We start from the raw sequence: 19275 nt of genomic DNA, 5'->3' as shown, positions 1-19275 counted from the left end.
TTTGTCCCACCTCTGGTGGATACAGTGCAGCAACATTCATTGTTGTATTGTACGTCTATGCCATCACCAACTCCCAGTGACTAGCCTGGTGAAGTATGGTCAAGTGACCCCCATGGGATTGAGGGGGGGGTTATCGAGCAGTGGATTGAAACCAGGGCGCGGTATCGTTGATAGGCTGCGTGACGTCATCGCGTCACCTCAAAGTGTCGTCATCACGTACGCGTGACGTCATCGCGCCCGCGGTAATTTAGACGCGACGTTGATCACTTGCCGCCTCTGGGCGCCATCACGCCACTTGGCGGGAAGCGGCGGCGCACGCCCACCAACGTTGCGACCCGGCCGGTCTCTCGGTGCGTGCGTGGTGACGTCACCTTGCCACGAACCGACCGGTCTCTCGGTGCGTGCGTGGTGACGTCATCTTTGCACGAACCGGCCGATCTCTCGGCCACGTGCGTGGTGACGTCATCGCGCACACGCCGATAAACTTGTTGAGTTGGCGCGCGCCGGCTTTCGAAGGTTAAGCCCGCGTGACGTCATCGCGTTCGCGTTCATTCTTTAAGGCGGGTGACGACGTCACCGCGTCGTGTTCATTCTCAACTCGTGGGGGAGGGGGCAAGGGGGTGGCAAAGGGGAGGGGGCTAGGAGGGTGGGGGAGGGGGGTAGGGGGGGTGGGGGAGGGGGCTAGGGGAGTGGGGGAGGGGGTTAGTGGGGGGTGTAGGGTGGGGGGTGTGGGGGGGCTCCATTGTTTGAGACTTCACGCGAGAGGCTGCGAGCAACTCAGCCCGGGCTGCGCAGACACGCGGAGACAGACACACAGATACAGGGACGGGGAGACACACAGACACAGGGAGACACACAGACACAGGGAGACACACACACAGACGGGGAGACACACAGACACAGGGAGAGACACAGGGAGACACACAGACACACACACAGACGGGGAGACACACAGACACGCGGAGACAGACACAGGGATACAGGGACGGGGAGACACACAGACACAGGGAGACACACAGACACAGGGAGACACACACACAGACGGGGAGACACAGACACAGGGAGAGACACAGGGAGACACACAGACACACACACAGACGGGGAGACACACAGACACGCGGAGACAGACACACAGATACAGGGACGGGGAGACACACAGACACACACACAGACGGGGAGACACACAGACACGCGGAGACAGACACACAGATACAGGGAGACACACAGACACAGGGAGACACACAGACACAGGGAGACACACACAGACGGGGAGACACACAGACACAGGGAGAGACACAGGGAGACACACAGACACACACACAGACGGGGAGACACACAGACACGCGGAGACAGACACAGGGATACAGGGACGGGGAGACACACAGACACAGGGAGACACACAGACACAGGGAGACACACACACAGACGGGGAGACACAGACACAGGGAGAGACACAGGGAGACACACAGACACACACACACACAGACGGGGAGACACACAGACACGCGGAGACAGACACACAGATACAGGGACGGGGAGACACACAGACACAGGGAGACACACAGACACAGGGAGACACACAGACACAGGGAGACACACAGACACAGGGAGACACACACACAGACGGGGAGACACAGACACAGGGAGAGACACAGGGAGACACACAGACACACACACAGACGGGGAGACAGACACGCGGAGACAGACACACACAGATACGCGGAGACACACAGGGAGACACACAGACACACACAGGGACGCGGAGACAGACACACAGACACAGGGACGGGGAAACACACAGGGAGACACAGGGACGGAGACACGCGGAGACACACAGACGGGGAGACACGCGGACGGGGGGAGAGACAGGGATGGTGAGTGGCAGGCAGAGGCGGGTATAAACAGAGACACACGTAACACCGGTACAAATAGAAGCAGGCATTTACACAGACAAGCGGACGAATACACAGGGAAGCAGACATAGATACAGCCACATATACATAGACAAGCGGACGCATATACTGTCCTGGTAGGAAGACAGCCACCCAGGAGACACGAGGAGACACGTGCGTGTCTGATTTGACAGCTCTGTGTAGTAAGCGCACGATAGAATGTGTTCGAGTGATCCGCTTTGTACTCGGGTTTAATTGCCGAGCTGTTGCTCTTCTAAAAAGCCACCGGCTGCTGCTGCTCAATACAATTTGCCATAAAGTTGAAACAAAGTGCTGCTTCGTCCCGAAACCACCACCATCATCATCATCCACACACACACACGTGGTGCGTTCGTGTAGCGACGTGGGTCCATACAGCGGCAAGGGGCCAGCAAGGCACGGCACGGACTGGACGGACCAGACACTTGGCCCACCGGCGACCAGAGAGCGAAGAAAGCCCCCCCCCCCCCGTGTAACTTTATCGCTCTCGCAAGTGCTTGGGGTGACTGACTGACGAAGAGAGACAGAGAGAACGCTGCTGCCTTCGTTTTATAACTGCACCATCAAGCGCTGCTGCTGCTGCAACCAGCATCATCATCATCAGCACGTCCCACCCACTCATCCTAACCCTACCCCTAAAGCAGCAGCAGCAGCATCAGTAGTAGTAGCAGGCACCCCCCTCCCCCACCCAAAGCCCTTCCTCCTCCTCCGCCGCCTTCCCCGTGGCTCCATCTCTCGCCGTCCCCACCTCCTCCGTGCTCAGCAGCCCCATTCAAGCCGAGCCGAGCCGCGGCACCAGCCAGACGCGGACCCTCCACCACCACCACCACCCCCCTCCACCACCACCACCTCCACCACAGCCTCCTCCACCACAGCCAAGCGGAGAAAGGCGAACGAGACGCGACGGAGAGCACCCCCCTTCCCCCCCCAGATAGGGAGAGGAGAAGAAGAAGAAGGTGGTGGGGTTGGGGGGCTAATATCGATCTAATATCGAGAGCTCTAGCGAGCGAGGAGAGTGAAACCGGCGACGGTGACAGAGTAAAAAGCTCAAAACTCCCGAGTAGCAGCAACAACAACAACAGCAGCACAGATGGAACCGGGCAGCAGCAGCAACAGCAGCAGTAGCTATGACCTTGGCGAGGTATCGTCGCCCATCGCCGTGTGTATCCGCTCCACCACGGGCTCCGAGTTCGAGGTGACCGTCTCTGCCGACGAGACGGTGGACGGCCTCAAGCTGCAGCTGTCCCGCCGCCTCAAGGTGTCCCGGGACAGACTCACGCTGCTGCACAGAGAGACGTGAGTGGAGCGCAGAGACACACACACACATTGGGGACAGAGACAGACGGGGGGACAGAGACACACGGGGACAGAGACACACGGGGACAGAGACACACGGGGACAGAGACACACGGGGACAGAGACACACGGGGACAGAGACACACGGGGACAGCGACTCACACAGAGACAGAGACAACGGGGGACAGAGACAGACACGGGGACAGAGACACAGATACAGACACACGGGGACAGAGACAGAGACACGGGGACAGAGACACACACACACATGGGGGACAGAGACAGAGACACACGGGGACAGAGACAGAGACAACGGGGGACAGAGACAGACACGGGGACAGAGACACAGATACAGACACACGGGGACAGAGACAGAGACACGGGGGCAGAGACACACACACACATGGGGGACAGAGACAGAGACACACGGGGACAGAGACAGAGACACACGGGGACAGAGACAGAGACACGGGCACAGAGACACTCATACGGGGACACGACTACACAGACACGAGTGGAGACATCACAGCGGGACAGCCTTGCATCACTCCGACTGTTACAAGGCAGCACACCTTAACGCCACCACACTTGTGTATGTCCACAGTGCTAACCCACACACAGACTGCACTACAGTACACACAAGCCTCACCCACTACTAACCACACTTTACTTTCACGCGTGATTATATTAACTCGTGCGTACCACCTAGGCTTGTACCGTACAATTTGGAGTCGTGTGTACAATATATCATTATACATCACCCTGCACGGCAATTTATAAAGTGTGTGTGTGTATAGCCTTTGTATGCGGCAGGTTTACGAACGCCCTCTTCTACATAGGGATGTTAATACAGTACAAATAATCCGCGAGTTACGGTGACAGTCCCCGAGTTACGCAAGCAGTCCCCGAGTTACGCCAGCAATACCCGAGTTACGCTGGCAGTCCCCGAGTTACGATGGTCCGACTTACAATATTTCGATCTTACGATGTCGATATCGATTCGACAAAATTTGCCATCAACAACCTAACATCGTTCAAGTATGCAGACGACGGACAGAATCTTGGTGTGTACAGTACAATATGATACGTTACGATAAGATTTCATTTTAAGGTTACCACGATAAATTGCTCTGTTTTTGCTAAATTATCACCATTCTTTAAGACTCCTGGGTAGGCGAGGCCATCTTCGACTTACGACATTTTCGACTTACGATGATGGGGTCGTCGTAACGCATCTCCATCGTAAGTCGAGGACTACCTATATACGCAGACTACATCACAGGAGCTATATATGGGACACACGCTATTCACTGTGTCATACTAACCGGTGTTACCGTAGGTGCTATGTAGTATAAGTTGCGAACCCCACAGACAATCGAGCCCCTCCAATCCACAGTCGCACTCCTAAAGCGTGGTTGTGAAACCACACACCGCCTTACAGATTAATAGTATAAATCTATGGCTATGTGGCCTTGTTACATAATGCTGTATTGTGTATGATTGTATGCGAGAAGCTATAACGTGGTGTATGTGAGCGAGCGTGTGTATTTAAAACAGCGGAAACCCTTATCCTGTGGGTATACCAAGGGTTGATCCTATATACCATCGGTGCCCATATAGGACTTTGCCCGTGAGCTAAATCTATGCGTTGCTATTGTCATAACTTTGCTTTGTAGCACAGTAGTTTAAACTTTAAACTATACAACCACGACGGATTCTAGTGCACAACGCTGTTGCAATATGTTAGCACTGTGTGTGTATATATAAGCGTTGTTGCCTGGCCACCCACCCCACTCCCCCTCGTGTGCCGTGCCGGCCTTAATAGGTGCGATACTACTCGCTAACTGCACTTGCCCCTATAGTCTGAAATGTCTACACGGGGGTTGGGGGGATCTTTGTGTTTGTTGGCTGGATGATGACCTCCCCGCACCCCTTTGCGTGGCAATGGGGGGGTTGTTTGACCATACTTCACCACTCTGGGTTGAATGTGCACGAGGGAGTGCACACAGCGTTGGTGTACGGTGCCTTTTTTTCTGGAAGACTTTGCAGTTTTTTCATGGATTTTTCTGTTTGGGCAAAGTCACTTTAAGATGTTTTCTTGTTCATGTTTTTATTTTTTTGTTTGTTGCGGTTGCACGCGATTCAATAGCCGAATGGCTTACAGGGCTATACCATATAAATGAAAGCTGAAAAACTGAAACAATGGATTTTTCAGCACTGCCCTCTGCTGTCCAGAACCTCTGCTGTGTTTCTACGCCCTGTCGATTGTCACCCCCGGCTCAACCCCCAGATATCTACCCCCGAGATATCCATCCCGAGATATCATTCCCGATAAATAATTCCCGAGTGGCTCGTGATATCTTACCCTCTCTTGCTTTATACCACTATGTAACACAATTTTGGTTCCTGGGTAGTAAGTGTATTTTTTTTTAATTGCTTATGCCTAAAAAGTATAGACAATGGATATTATTCCCCACAAACTGTGCTTTTGTGACCGGGACTTTATGTGAAGGAATGACACATGCACACCACGTTTTTCTCATTGAAAATATGTAAATTTCAAAATATCACTGTCCTGGTCACAAAAGCAAAGTTTGTGGGGGAATAATAGCCATTTTCTGTACTTTTGAGGCATAAGCAATTAGGAACTAACACTTACTACCCACGAACAATTATTTGTTTGTTACACACTGTTATCAACCGAGTAGCCGGTCTGCGTGGTTGGTACTAAACCCCCCATTGACCAACAAGGCGTAGGGGGGAGGCTTCATCCAACGGTAGATTGAGAATGATAAACTGCATGCGAGAACACTGCCAAATGCACAGGGCTGTACACGCAACAGTACAGATTTAGTTGATAAATATATATTTATTGGAGAGCTCATATATTAAAGTATTGTGCACGCTGCAGCGCGCAGTGTATTCGGTATGTGGTGATGCTTAATGAGGATCACAGTGAGCGTCCGCTGTGTTCGCGTAGGCGGTGCTGTTCTATGCCATCAGTAGCATAGCATGCGAAGGGGAGTCGTACATGATAACCAAGGTACATGGCAATTGTGGGCTGTTGTTGCTGGATACATCTCATGCAACCCCCCCACACACACTCTCTTATTCGCCTATTGAAAGCTGTCTGTTCTGAGCGCCGTGTTGCTTCGCGACTCGCAGATGGCAGTGAGGCGGTGTCCGACAAGCGCTTTGAGTAATGTCAATTAAACGGGTCAGCTCATGCACCCTAAAATAAAAAAACTAATTAGCATTTTGTATACGGTTTTAATTGTGTTCACATCACTGCGTTGCGTTTGCATCTCAAGTTATGATCGGAACGATAATAACAAAACTACGGTGCGGTGGGAACGGTATAGAACCCGGCAAACGTGAGTTAGATTCCGGGCCATTGCTAACATCAGAGACGAGCTATAGACATCTGATCTCCCCCCTCCGCCCCTCAAGCTTGCACTGACCAGCATGGTGAAGTATGGTCAAACACCCCCCACCCATTCCCGACTGCGTGGGGAAGCCTTCATTATGCAGGGATCGACAAAGGGCTGTCAATTATATCCATCAAATACTGTAATATGTAGCGCGCTATTACCTCTTCCAAGCTGACGTAACGCCTATTGTGGTCATACAGACTACTATTGACTGAACTATTATAGCCTTTACGCCCTATAGAGAAGCATTTTTATCCTGCCCAGTATACACATCTTGAACCTTTACCGAACGGAACCATGCAAGACAGTTATTATCTTACAAGCGCGTCTTACATAATACACGGGTCTAATATACAGTTTCCTTTGTGCAGTTCATGCTATGCATCATATAGCGATCTACACACAGGCTGCGTTGACTCCTGTCCCGTATTCGACTGCAGACTGGTTCTGCCTTTGTGTCACCAACCATTGCACTATCTGTGCAAGAGACACTAAGCCCCACGCTTTTCCCTACAAGGCTGCGCTACACTCTTCACCCTACAAGGTTATGCTGTCTAGGTTATACTCTATCCAGGATACACTCGATGTATGGAATGTGCTTGTACACTTTTGTATTGCACCGTCTCTTGACTACGATGTATAATACTAGGCCATGTGTAGGCTATGCTATGTACCAGGCTCTATAGTCTCGACTAGACAGAATTCAATACAGAGGCTATGTTAACTTGAAACTGGAGGTACTGCATTTCCCGAGTTCGTCATCCGATGAAGCTCGGGGAGGTCTTGGCTCGAAACGTCGTCGTCCCACGTTGATGTTGAACTCGGTGGTGAGAAGTCCGAAGCCGGAATCTGATGGACACTTTAGCCACCTGTGAATAATAATAATAATAATGTCTTGTGTGAACGGGACAGTCGTGTCGGGTGGTGGAGGGTTCACGACAATAACGTTGGAATAATACTACCACGTGGCCTAAACCAAACACACACATGAACCAGAGGCTATGTACTCAACTATTGTACGCGATACGGAATAGCATGGACTTTAATCTATAGCGTTCACTCGAAAGGCTACGTTTTATATCATCTATTCTATCCTGTATCATGTGTGTGCTATACCATATATACCTACAGCACCATATTATACACTTAAGACTACTGTATCCTATTAAGGCTATTCAACAAATAATCCAGTGTTATATTCTACATATACTGTATATCATACCATGTACAGATGTATGCTCTGCTATTCCCTATCCAGGCTACACTGCATGCTATGTCCCACAGAGATTGTTATGCTGTACCCTACACAGGTTATTCTTTAATAACACACTACCCTTACTGGACATCTGTGAACAAACAACTTTATAGCTCATCGGATTCATCCAGTATAAATAAATATCCTGATATAGTCTATACTCCACGCGATGCTATACCATAGCTCGTACAGCCTATACGATCCTATTACCAAAACATACGTTGCTGTGTAGACCTATACTGCGGTCTATATATCGTACCGAGGCCGCGTGCTACATACCACGTGTTATTGGGCTCAGCTGATGTGTTGATGCTATGTTGGGTTGCCCGCTGCAGCTTTCATGAACAAAAGAGGTAAAGATGATAACACAATTCTCCTTGCTCAGGTTCGCCGTCGCATTACTACCAGGCACTGCTTATCGACCTAATAAGGGGGAGAGGCTTGCGTGTTATCGACTTAGTCGGCAGTGCAACAGCCCCGTCTTTATAAATAGCGTGCTATTTTTTGCGAGATCGGATTGCCGTGTAACTGCGACTGCTACACGTTGGTGTTGCTGCATGGGGGAAACGGCTTTTCTCTATATCGAATTCGCGTGCTTTGTTAGCCGGTAACGTGTCATCGCAGTGTGGCTCTGTCACGTGTAACCCATGCTGTGTGTGTGTGTCAAAAAGGAGTCTAGAGTGTATCCGGTTAACGCGCTGCGCTACGAACCCAGGGACCCGAGTTTGATTCCCGCACACTGCCACCAGCAGCACCAGTGACAATTATCTGAATCGGTCCTGCGCCTCTCCCAGGGTCGAATCAGCCTCAAATGAGTACCCTGGTGCGGTGTGTAAACATCGCCACTGGGGAGACAAAGGCGGCCGGGCGTGGGGGCTAGTCACTCCCCCCCCTACCCCTTGTGTGCTGTGCCGGCCTTCATAGGTGCTCGGTAACCGCTAACAGCACTTGCCCCAAATGTCTGTTAGGGCATATACTGGGTGATCTTTGTCTTTGTGTGGTTCTGGCCACCCACCCCCTCGTGTGCCGTTCCGGCCTTAAAATAGGTTGCCCGCTAACAGCAGCATTTCCCCAAACAGTCTGTTAATGCTGTATGGGGGATCTTTGTCCTTGTACATAATCCGAAGACGTTATGAGCCACAGTTGTAATTGCGGTAGCATACGTTGTGTCTGTGCGGGGAGGAGGGTGGGCTGGGGGTGGGCTTTGTCATTCATTCCTTTGTTGAGGATCTGTCATGAGACCTGCAGTCTGCCTCGTCATCAGAGACAGGAGGAGACTACGGTACAATCAGCCACCATTGTGAAACCCCCTTTGAAGGAAGAGCACCTGTGTTGTAAAGACACAAAATTGACTGCACATGCAATGCCCCATTGTGCCATGAGCACAGCACCGCGAATTGCTTATTTTAACTCACAAAAGCCAGTGTACACTGCCGCTGCCTCGCCAGTTGTGAAATGAAAAGCTAATGGTTTTATGAAACTTCACAAATGAAAACAGCACGTGTACCACCACCACCCCCTTCCCCAACATTTTTTTCTCTCTTTGCTTTCATAATTTGTCTTGCTGGATAATAGCCACGCAGACAACAAAGATGAACGTCTGTTACTTTCTCGGCGTTTGTCATCATCACCAGCCCGTGATCAATCCGCCGCTCCACGAAAGACTCCTCAAGCTGTCGCAATCAGTTTGAACGTAATGCTGGAGAACTGACGTCGTGTGAGATTGCCTTTGTTATGGGGTTCAATGTGCTTGTGTCCACGTGAGTGTGTTCCAGTATATTTGTGAGCCAATGTTTTTGGCGCGTGCGTTTAAGCCCGTGTTGTTGCGTGGTAAGCGTTGCACATCGACTTATGTGTGTCTCTTCTGTTGTCTCTGCAGGCACCTGAGAACGGGCAAGTTGCGTGATTATGCCGTGTCCAACGGAAGCAAGCTTACATTGGTGCCAACGGTGGAGACGGGACTCGTGGTATGTTTGTGAATTGCAACGCACAACACACCCGCAAAGAACACGCACTCGGGTTATCTGCAAAGAAGGACGCCGGGGGTGGCGAGATGTGAACTACCTCGCCTGGTATACAGGAGGTCGTGGGTTCGATCCCGACCCTGATGCCTGTATATTTGGGGTTTGCATGTAATTCTAGATTTGAAGCTTTCGTGACTGCAATGATTCATACTCTTAGTTTTTTCGGTAAAGTCACATAGATACAGCAAATCTGGCTGTGACGGTCCCACCTGATGACGGAGTCTTGTGTTGCCTCCGAAACGTCGTGATTTTAATTTATTCTTTTTTTTATTTTTTATTAATTTTAATTCAATTTTTTACCTACGTGACTTTACCGAAAAAACTAAGAGTTTGCATGTAATCTCTCCTCACGGTTGTGTTGATTGTTTTTCCGGGTCCTCCGGGTTTTCTCTCAGCATTTAGGAACACACGTTTAGAGTATATGACTCCTGTAAGTTCCCACGTGATAAGCCACTGCATTGAGCTATCATTTTTAGCCAGTTCGCTTCTAAAAAAGAGCTATACAGCTCAGCTGGCCTTAGTAAGATAAAAAAAATAGTTTAACAGTTTAAACAGTTGAACACACACACACACATTGCTCATTCTCTTCTGCTTCCGCCGTTCTCTAGAACTTCCTTCCCACAGCCATCAATGCTGTCGACTCTGCCCCCTGTTTAAAGTCCAGTCTTGTGGACGTTCCTTTGTTTTCTCAGCCTCTGACAGCCTCTGTAAAGCTCATTTGCCCACTCTTTCTCTACTGCGTCTTCACATGCACTTACATTCAGATGCCGTATGAATTCAAATGATATTGTATTGTTCACATGATTTCATAAATACAGATGTATTCCATACCATGCAAGTGTATATTTTGTAAATGCATGCGCATACGTTTTTGATGGGTTATATTTTTTAAAGCTCAACTATATCCGTGCCAAGTGTTTTTCAGCCTTCTAACCCTTCTCGAACATGAATTGAATTGGCATCAGTCACGGAGTCGGTCGTGACTGGCTATACGCGGCATATATTAGAGAAAGCGTAGTATGCGTTATCGCAACGTGATAGTCATCGCCAATTGAACAATATGTGCTAACATTTAAACAGTAAAATACAATCACAGCCGTGGAAAACGCTGTCATGTGATCGGCTTATATGGTACCCTCTGAGTCAGAGGAAAGCTGTTTGTGTAACATTTAAGCCTGGATCTTGTTATAAAAGACTGTTAGTTTCAAAGCCAATTCCCGGTGCTTTTGAAGCAAATCTAAGGCCATACAATGAAAAACGCAGACTCAGATCCTCATATAAGTCCTGTTTGTACGGGGGGGCTGTGCATGTTGGTCTAGTACTGTTTTTGCATACTTTAATGTCTAGACACGAAAGCCTCATCGAGGGTCAAGCCTCATTTTCAGGAGGGCACAGCTTTGAGATCCACAAATGTGTTGACTAAGCAGATCATTCATGCAGTATAAAGTGGGTACTACTTTGTAGGAAGTCGACAGTGGTTATCCTCTGGTGTAACGTCTCTCATAATTGAAATTTCTAATATTTGCTTGGGACTGCCAATAGGATACGATCACGAACATTGGCTTGGAATATATATGTGTGATTCTGTACTCTCTGTGTTTAAATAACACGTGTATTGTAATTGTTCTTTGCAGTCGCAGTCGGCAAGGCCGGAGCAGTCGGTGATGCAAGCTCTGGAGAGCCTGTCTGACAACCAGGTAAGGGCGCCGCGCTTGCATTTTGCTGCTGCTGCTGCATTGTGTGGTGGTGTGGGTAAGCTACGAGTGGGATCAGTGTTGAGTCCAGTCTTGTTGGGGGGGGCCTGTGTGGGTTTGGAACGAAGGGTTGTCCTCCTTTGTTCTGTACCAGGCAGCTGTTTCGTGGCATGTGGTAGGGAGGGGTAGCCCCAATGGGTTGGGCACTGGGTGTGGGGCAGCGGTGGTGGGGTGTGGGATTTGCAGAGTGAGTGAGTGGGAGGGAGGGCTTCCCAAGGTATATATTTGGGGACCCAACCACGCGCTGCATGCTGGAGATTGCCTGGGACCCACGAGCCAATGAAAGGCGTTGCTGTACAGTGGGTGTGGGCCAGCTGCCCAGCACGCATGCACACACAGACACACGGCATTCCGGGGTTGTGCTTTTCTTGAAATGCGCAATTACTCACACGGTCTATGAAATCCAATGACTGAGACGGTTGATTTTGTAGTGAAGATAAGGAAAGAGAATGTGCTTTCCAATAAATAAAGCCATGAGATGTAAGTACCTGATGGACAGTGCATTACTGCCATGGCAAGCCTGAGTGCTTTGGGTGGGAACGTAGGTTGCTGTTGGCCTGGGGTTGAGGCCATTGTGGGCATCCAGTGCTGTTAGGTCAGAGTTCCATTTAACCCATTAAGGGTTCGGCGTTATTAAGAGGGCATTGATGATACACGTGTTGTTTTTACTGCCACCGCCCATGCACCTTTGGTGGATAATGAAACAACACACTGGTTATATCCCACTTAAGAGCAAAGTAATTTTTTGATAGAATGTCAATGTGGGCAGATTACAGCTCATTCGGTAAAGCAGAGGGAGCTCTCAACCGTGAGTTCGTGATTTCAGATGTTGGCCTGCTATTGAGTATTTTTTTTTACCAGTGTGAGAGAAATATAATAAATACTTTGTAGCAACGAAAACGTTTTCTGTTTTTAAACAAAGTGCAAATGCTTGTAATACTCCTTCATCTGATCTTTCTTAACATATGTGTCTGTGACAATTCGGCCGACCGTTGAGATCCGAATGGCACCCTATTTAGATTTGGCAGAGCGCACACATTGTTTGCATTGCCCCTCCATTCCAATCGGACGCGCTCGCATTTTGAATTTGCCCAACCGGTGCGGAACGACGACAAATCGACGGGAAGGTGCCACGCGACACTTCCCATTTGGCTCGCGGGACGCTGCCGAGTCATTTTCGTCGCCATTACTACTCAACGGTGTGTAATTGTGCTAATGCTCAAATCAATGCGACTGCCTTCAGGGGAGGGCGGGTGCAATTATAATTCCGTGGCCGGGCTGCTCGTTGGTTCGTTTGCTCACGGAAGGTCTCCGTGGTGTTATTGTTATTATTCTTTTTTTAAATGACCGTCGCTTTATTTCGCTTCGTGCGCGCTCGGGCCTTTGTGCGCGCGGCTCTTACCGACGTGTCGAGCAGTCGTTATGCGAGGAGTGCGTGTTGGCAATATGTCGAAATGATTGGAACGCCCCGTACGATGGGACGCAAAAAACACGCAGGCACGCTGCTCGAGCACGTAGGGGCGGCTGGATGACATGCGCCCAGTTGACGTCTAAATTTTGGGCAAAATCACGCTTTTACTTCAATTTTCATCGAGCGCCATTCCCAAAAGCCTTGCTGTCTGGTTTAATCTGAAAATGTAAGACTCCTGTGAGGACAACTGTTTCGATGTCACAGCCAAAATCCCTGAGAAAATATTCCTCCCCAAATGAATAAAAAATAGACCTTACGGAGGTCGGCCTCGTAACAGAGGCAATGGTTCATATTTAGCTGTCGCTGGATTCAATAAGAGACCATTAATTGAATTGAAAATATATACATGTAAACTACTGTACAGTCATGCCTTAGCTTTGGGAATTAGAATTCATAAGACGTCTCATTGGCCAAGTTCAATTTGCATATCCGCTTCGCATCACTGAGAATCATTATTCTTAGCATCATTATTCTTAGCATTGCACTGTTGCTATTAAAAGCTGAACGGCCCTTCTAAAGGGGCCGCGTATAGGTATCCTCATTCGCAAGCAAATACAAAGATCCCCCGTTTAGCCTTAACAGACTATTGGGGCAAGTGCTGTTGGTGAGGACCTACGAAGGCCGGAACGACACACGAGGGGGTTAGTGGCCAGCACCACGCCCGGTCGCCTTTGTCTTCCCAGTGGTGATGTTTACACACCGCACCAGCTACTCATTTGAGGCCCAGGACCAGCTCAGGTAATCGTCACTAGTGTTGGCCGTGAGTGGGAATTGAAATCGGGTAGCCGGGTTTGTAGCGCAGCGAGCTAGCCGCTACACTACCGCTCCCCACCCATTTGCAAGCGCACACGCGCACACACACCTACGTACACACACGCACGTCTGTGACTGCTCGCTTGCACGTCGTCCCACAGACTGAGCCGGTAAAGTTAAACCCTTGCGAGGACACGCTGAGATTGATAACCTAATCGCGTGATGTTTTGAGGCGTGCGTTATTGTTTAATCAAAGCCGCCTGATGCGATTTGAGATGGCGGGCATGAGAGTTTAACTAAGCTTGGGTACATTGGCCAAATTCAGGCCTGGTTAAATTGAGATTAACAACTGACTTGTGACTAATTCAAAGTAAGTCGCTTTCTTTGGCTTTTTTACAAAATAAAGAAAATTTAACTGCACTCTACGCTATTTGACAAATAATTATCAATCTTTGTGCCGTTGCGATAATGACTTGGCTATAGAACCCCCTTTGGGCCTTGCAGTGTACCAAACAAGAGAGAAAGCATGCCACTTTTTTTAAATATTACTTTAAATCGTTGAAGACAGTGTAATTGTCATTATTATTGTTACCCGGTTTTTAATGTATTACTAAATCTCGCTCCTGAGCAGACCGCTTTCCCAGAATTGGCCACAACTTTAGCAGTCTGTAAAAGCAGAAAACTAAAGCATAATTCAATTGCATCTGCATTGAGAAGAACACACTTGGATTAACTATTGGAAATAAAAGCAACAACAATCACAAATATGCAGTTAACATTGATGTCTTCTAAACAGCGCATTTCCGAAAAGGGATGGTGCGGTGGTTCGGCCAGTGACCGAGGTTCAATTCGCACCATGGCTCACATCGGTGGTTAGTAATATCAGAACCGATCCTGGCCTCCCCCCCCCCCCCACTTCGCCAACCCCCCAATTATCCATAACAGAGGTTTTTTTTGGGTTAGATGGCGTCAATATAAATGTGTCGTTAAACCCGCCACCACCCGACACAGCCAATTAATAAGGTTTGTCACGTAAACAAAACCCACGACGTTTACAATTCGAGTACTGTGACATTTCGCCGGTAATTACAACCAGCCTCATCAGGTGACAGCCAGAAATGTGGAGAAATCCTTCTGTTTCGGTCTTAAATAGAGGGATAGATGTGATAACGTCACTTGTGAGGCACACGACCGCCGCGATTGCCAGAGCATGGGGAGGACCTCATCTAAAAGTGGCTGGACAAAGCCCTGTAAATTATTATGCTGGACAACATAATGACATCCATTTGCCAGTTTTACATACTCAACAGCAAGTCTGTAGGACGCCACCCCAAATTTTCAAACCATGTCCCGTTGTAATAAGAAGGCTCGTTGCCCGAAACGTCACCCACTATGTTTTTTATTTATTGAGTTTCCTTTTTCCTTTTAAGGCCGCGGCCGTGTCATCGGCGAACACGTCCGAGTTTCCCCGTTGCAAAGTGGCTGTTGCGCTTCAAAGTTTTTTATGGCGATTAGATGAACTCTTTGGGCGTCGACGCACACACGGTTTACCGGCAAGGCGTCGGCACGGTGGGGGGGGGGGCTCTGCTTTGTAAGCCCGAGCGCGGCCTAACAACGCCAGCCAAGATACTTGATCTCTTAGTCACTGGATATGGCTCTGGGCGGCCGCACGAATGCACAGGGAGTACAACTCTGACCTCTGGCGCATGCCGTAGCTCACGCACGCTCAATCCCGCCCCGACGGGAACGCCGTCGTTTTTAAGTGTCCCCGTGAGTGCGGCGGCGTAAGAGAGAGCGAGCGTATCGATCCGTCTCCTTTATTTCACCAGGTGGGAGCCCAGACAGTTTAAAAAAAAATCCAATTTGCATGAGACACTGCATCCTGTGCACCGTGGTTTGTGCGAGAGTGTACAGTGGTCCCTCGGTTAACGATATCAATTGTTTCCACGAAAACCATCGCTAATTGAAATATCGTTTAATCGATGGCATCGTAAACCGAGGGACCACCGTCTTTTGTTTGTGCGAGTGCCATTCGAACGCTTTGTGCTATGATCTGAAGCCATCTGGGTTCAATTTGTGGGCAAGACTTTGGTGGCCAGGACACATAAGTGTGAGGCGCTTATTTTACCTTAATTGCTTCTCTCTGACCGCACTTGGACACAACGACGTAGGTAATTGGAAGATATTTTGTTCGTGCACATTTTCTTTACTAAAGAGGTGGTTTAACACTTGCGTTGTGCACCATGTGGGGCTATGCGTGTGCATCGAGTGAATGCGCAATTGGATTTATGTGGAGACGCTATGGAGGGAATTTGTATTTTGATGCGTGGCGCGGCCGTGACGTGGCAAGTCGTAATGAGAGGGTGGAAGGCATGCGATGAGCGAGCAAATCGTGCACTGAAATATACGCAATATACGCGTGGAAATGCGGACACCGTTGCATTTAGATGCAGCTGCACATTGCCTCGCATTCACTTTCAGTAAATCCCCCCCATCGTCTCTTTGTCCAAAGCTCTTCGTTGCTGTTTGTTGCTGGCCGCTTGACGTGTCGGGCCTTTGCGCCCTGTGTGCTCAGCAACTGCGCTAAGAACAAAAATTAATCGTCAATCGCCGACCAGTTCAACTCGTGGCTGCGTGTTTAACTTTGCCCATGATTGCTGTTGAGTCATTTAAATGAGTACCACTCTGTGGAAAGGTAACATTCCCCCCCCCCTCTTCGAAAAAAAGAGTATCTCCACATTCATGGGGATTTTGGTTTCCCACTGGCTCAGGATTGCCAACGGAGATGAGCCTCACATTTGTGTCGGAGTGGTGTGACGTCCGTTGACTTGAATATTGAGAGGTATACAACATTACTGGTATATACTCAACACACATTATGCGCTGCATATTATACCCACACAGCACATAGTACTGCTGATTAAATATACAACCCATATGGCGAGTTTTACCTTGAGGCAGTTTTGTCTCGGAGAGATTTCTCTCCAGAGGCCAAGGGCATCTGGCTTTGGCATGCTTTCAGCAAGGGACACTACCATGGTCGCCTTTTTTGGCCTTGATGCACACACACACACAATGGGCACACACACAGGTTCGCCATATACTTACTGTACATTCCGCTTGGCTGTGTGCAACGAAAGGTTCGCGTTTTATCAGCGCGTCTTGTAATGCCCGGCGCCCTTTGCTCGCTCGTTGACATTGGTGGTAGAAGCCTCGCGGATTTCGCGATCCGTGGCTTGCTTAATCAAGCGCCTTTTGACACGCCGTGTTTGAATTGATGCTAAAGGTGCCATTACGTGTGTTTAACTCGAGAGTTGCAGTTGCCTGGCACCTGCGCTTGCTTCAAACATTACGCTCTTTTTCAAACATTAACATTTTTGAAACCCCAGCGTAAACGTTTTCACGCAGCTTACCGCCGCCGTGTGTCATCGTCGGTGCTTAATGCGCGGGGAGAAGTTAATTCGGTGCCCCCTTATTTCATCGGCTCGAAATGTCTCCTGCGGTGCATTACCGCTTTTTGTAAAGGCGAGAACTGGGCAAATGTGACTTTTTGTAGGGGGCATCTTTAATGGTCTTAGAGGAACTCCCGTGTAATTTTGTTGCACTTTATTTTCAAATGAGTTACTTTTCAAATGACGAATACAGCTCCAACCCTGCTAGATTTCTCGTATGAATGGCTATGATTCCTTTGTTGCTGAAGATTGTTTTTCGTTCAAAATTTGGATATAAAAAAATCCTCAAATTGCTGGAAATGGCAGCCGTTTCACCCCTTTTCCTGGCATTTTTTTGACAAAAGCTGTCTTTTTGTCAAAACATGTTTCAGCCCGGCGCTGTAGGTTCTTTAACATCTGCCTCATAGCAAAACGCTTTGGTAATTTCTCAGTACATTTCAGAGGCTCTTAAGTTAACATCAAAGGCGCGGGGCACGGGGCAAAATCGGTGCCGTGGCCAGCACGCCCCGACTGCTAGGGTTACGCAGCCACGTTAAATAGCAACGGGGGAAAAAAGAAAAACACACGCGTCGTGCGTGTGTGCTCGAACGAGGCCTAAATTGTTTGGCGGGTGGGGGCTGCTGGGACCAGGGCCAAAGGCGGCAGAGTGGAGGGAGGTCGCGAGTTTGCGGTTTTTGCGGCTTATCAGCCGGTCTCCATGTGGAACAATGCGCGCCCGCCCGCGTGCGTGTGCCCGTGGGACTGCTGAGTTGCTGCGTTTGGTTGTCACGGCAGGGGCTTCGCTGGGGCGATGCGTTCCCTCGCGTACCCCAAGCCAAGCCGTCCGGCGGCGGCGGTGGTTGGGCCACAACAAACCGCACGCCGGCCGGTGGAGGGGCCTCCTGCCCGTTCAACGCCCCCCCCCCACCCCCTCAATCCCCCCCCCCACGCGGCTTGGTCGCCTGCGCGTCTTTGTCTCGGTGTGTGTCGGCTGAAGCGCGTTAGGTCCGGACGTCGATGCGGCAGAGGAGGAAGTTTAATAGCGCAGAGCATCGTCAACGCGGCCCGCGCACTGATGAAAGGAACTGTCCGTTGACGTTTAATCCGCCTGGCTCCGTGTGCCTCCCAGCCCATGTGTTCGTTAAATCGGTCAAAACCCTGCACTGGATTTTGACTGCAAGTCCTCATCAGCAGTGAGTGTAGTGTGTAGAAAATCTTGCCGTGCCGAATTATGAAAATACCTTTAGCCACTGTTTTGCTGCGTTGTTACGTAATAATAGCAGCAGCATTTTGTTTTGATTCGATTACATAAATGTTCTGTCTGCAAGGCGTTTTCCAAAGGGTTACACCAAGTGTGCCTTGCCCATTGAGACCTTTCCGTGAAGGGGCAGGCGAGCGCGTTGCTCACAAAGCTGCCCTCAATATCCCCAACCTTAGCTCGATTAAATTGATAGAACCACGCTGTTTCGGTTACGTCGCCTTGATATCGCTCACACTTCACGTCCCCCTGCCCTCCTTCTCGTTTGTCATCATGCGTTTTCATTTATTGCCGTTTTTGAGCCAGCCTAGGGCCAGGATTGGGGAAAGGGACACGGCTCCTCTTGCAGCTTTTCACCCAGGCAGCCGGAGAGCACAGCCTTAGATATGTCTTGACTCATCGCTTGAACAACAAACGATTACACATGTTTAAGAACGTACAATATATTAACCTTATGACGGCACCCCGGGGTCCCGTAAGCCCCCGGCTCTCGCATTATATTATAATGTAAAGAAAAAAAATGCTCCTTTTCACCAATGGGTTTGAAGGATGGTGGCAAGTGGTGTCTTGTTAAACGATGCCTTTAAAACTGAAAACTACTTACCTGCAGTACGTCTTTAAATACACTATCGAAAAAATTATTTACACCCCTCTGTCAATCATCGTGTTTC

At 49.3% G+C, this 19275-nt stretch overlaps 1 protein-coding gene and 1 long non-coding RNA gene across 2 annotated transcripts in view; one reads left to right on the top strand and one right to left on the bottom strand.

Annotated features, from left to right (window-relative positions):
* The first annotated feature begins 736 nt into the window (after window positions 1-736).
* The window catches only part of LOC144733315 (midnolin-like), a 117345-nt gene continuing 98806 nt past the window's right edge, over window positions 737-19275 (top strand). The window contains exons 1-3 of the mRNA XM_078615152.1: window positions 737-3227; window positions 9793-9880; window positions 11572-11634. Of these exons, the coding sequence (XP_078471278.1) occupies window positions 3022-3227; window positions 9793-9880; window positions 11572-11634 (357 nt within the window). The 5' untranslated portion in view covers window positions 737-3021. The remainder of the gene's footprint in view (window positions 3228-9792; window positions 9881-11571; window positions 11635-19275) is intronic.
* The window catches only part of LOC144733317 (uncharacterized), a 28100-nt gene continuing 14901 nt past the window's right edge, over window positions 6077-19275 (bottom strand). Inside the window, exon 2 of the long non-coding RNA XR_013588342.1 lies at window positions 6077-7527. This is a non-coding gene — a long non-coding RNA (uncharacterized LOC144733317). The remainder of the gene's footprint in view (window positions 7528-19275) is intronic.

This window comes from Lampetra planeri, chromosome 46 (assembly GCF_965212315.1).
Source record: "Lampetra planeri chromosome 46, kcLamPlan1.2.h2, whole genome shotgun sequence".
Classification (NCBI taxonomy): Eukaryota; Metazoa; Chordata; class Hyperoartia; order Petromyzontiformes; family Petromyzontidae; genus Lampetra; species Lampetra planeri.
Note: the sequence above shows the minus strand (reverse complement) of the source record. Positions and strands in the feature narration are given on the sequence as shown.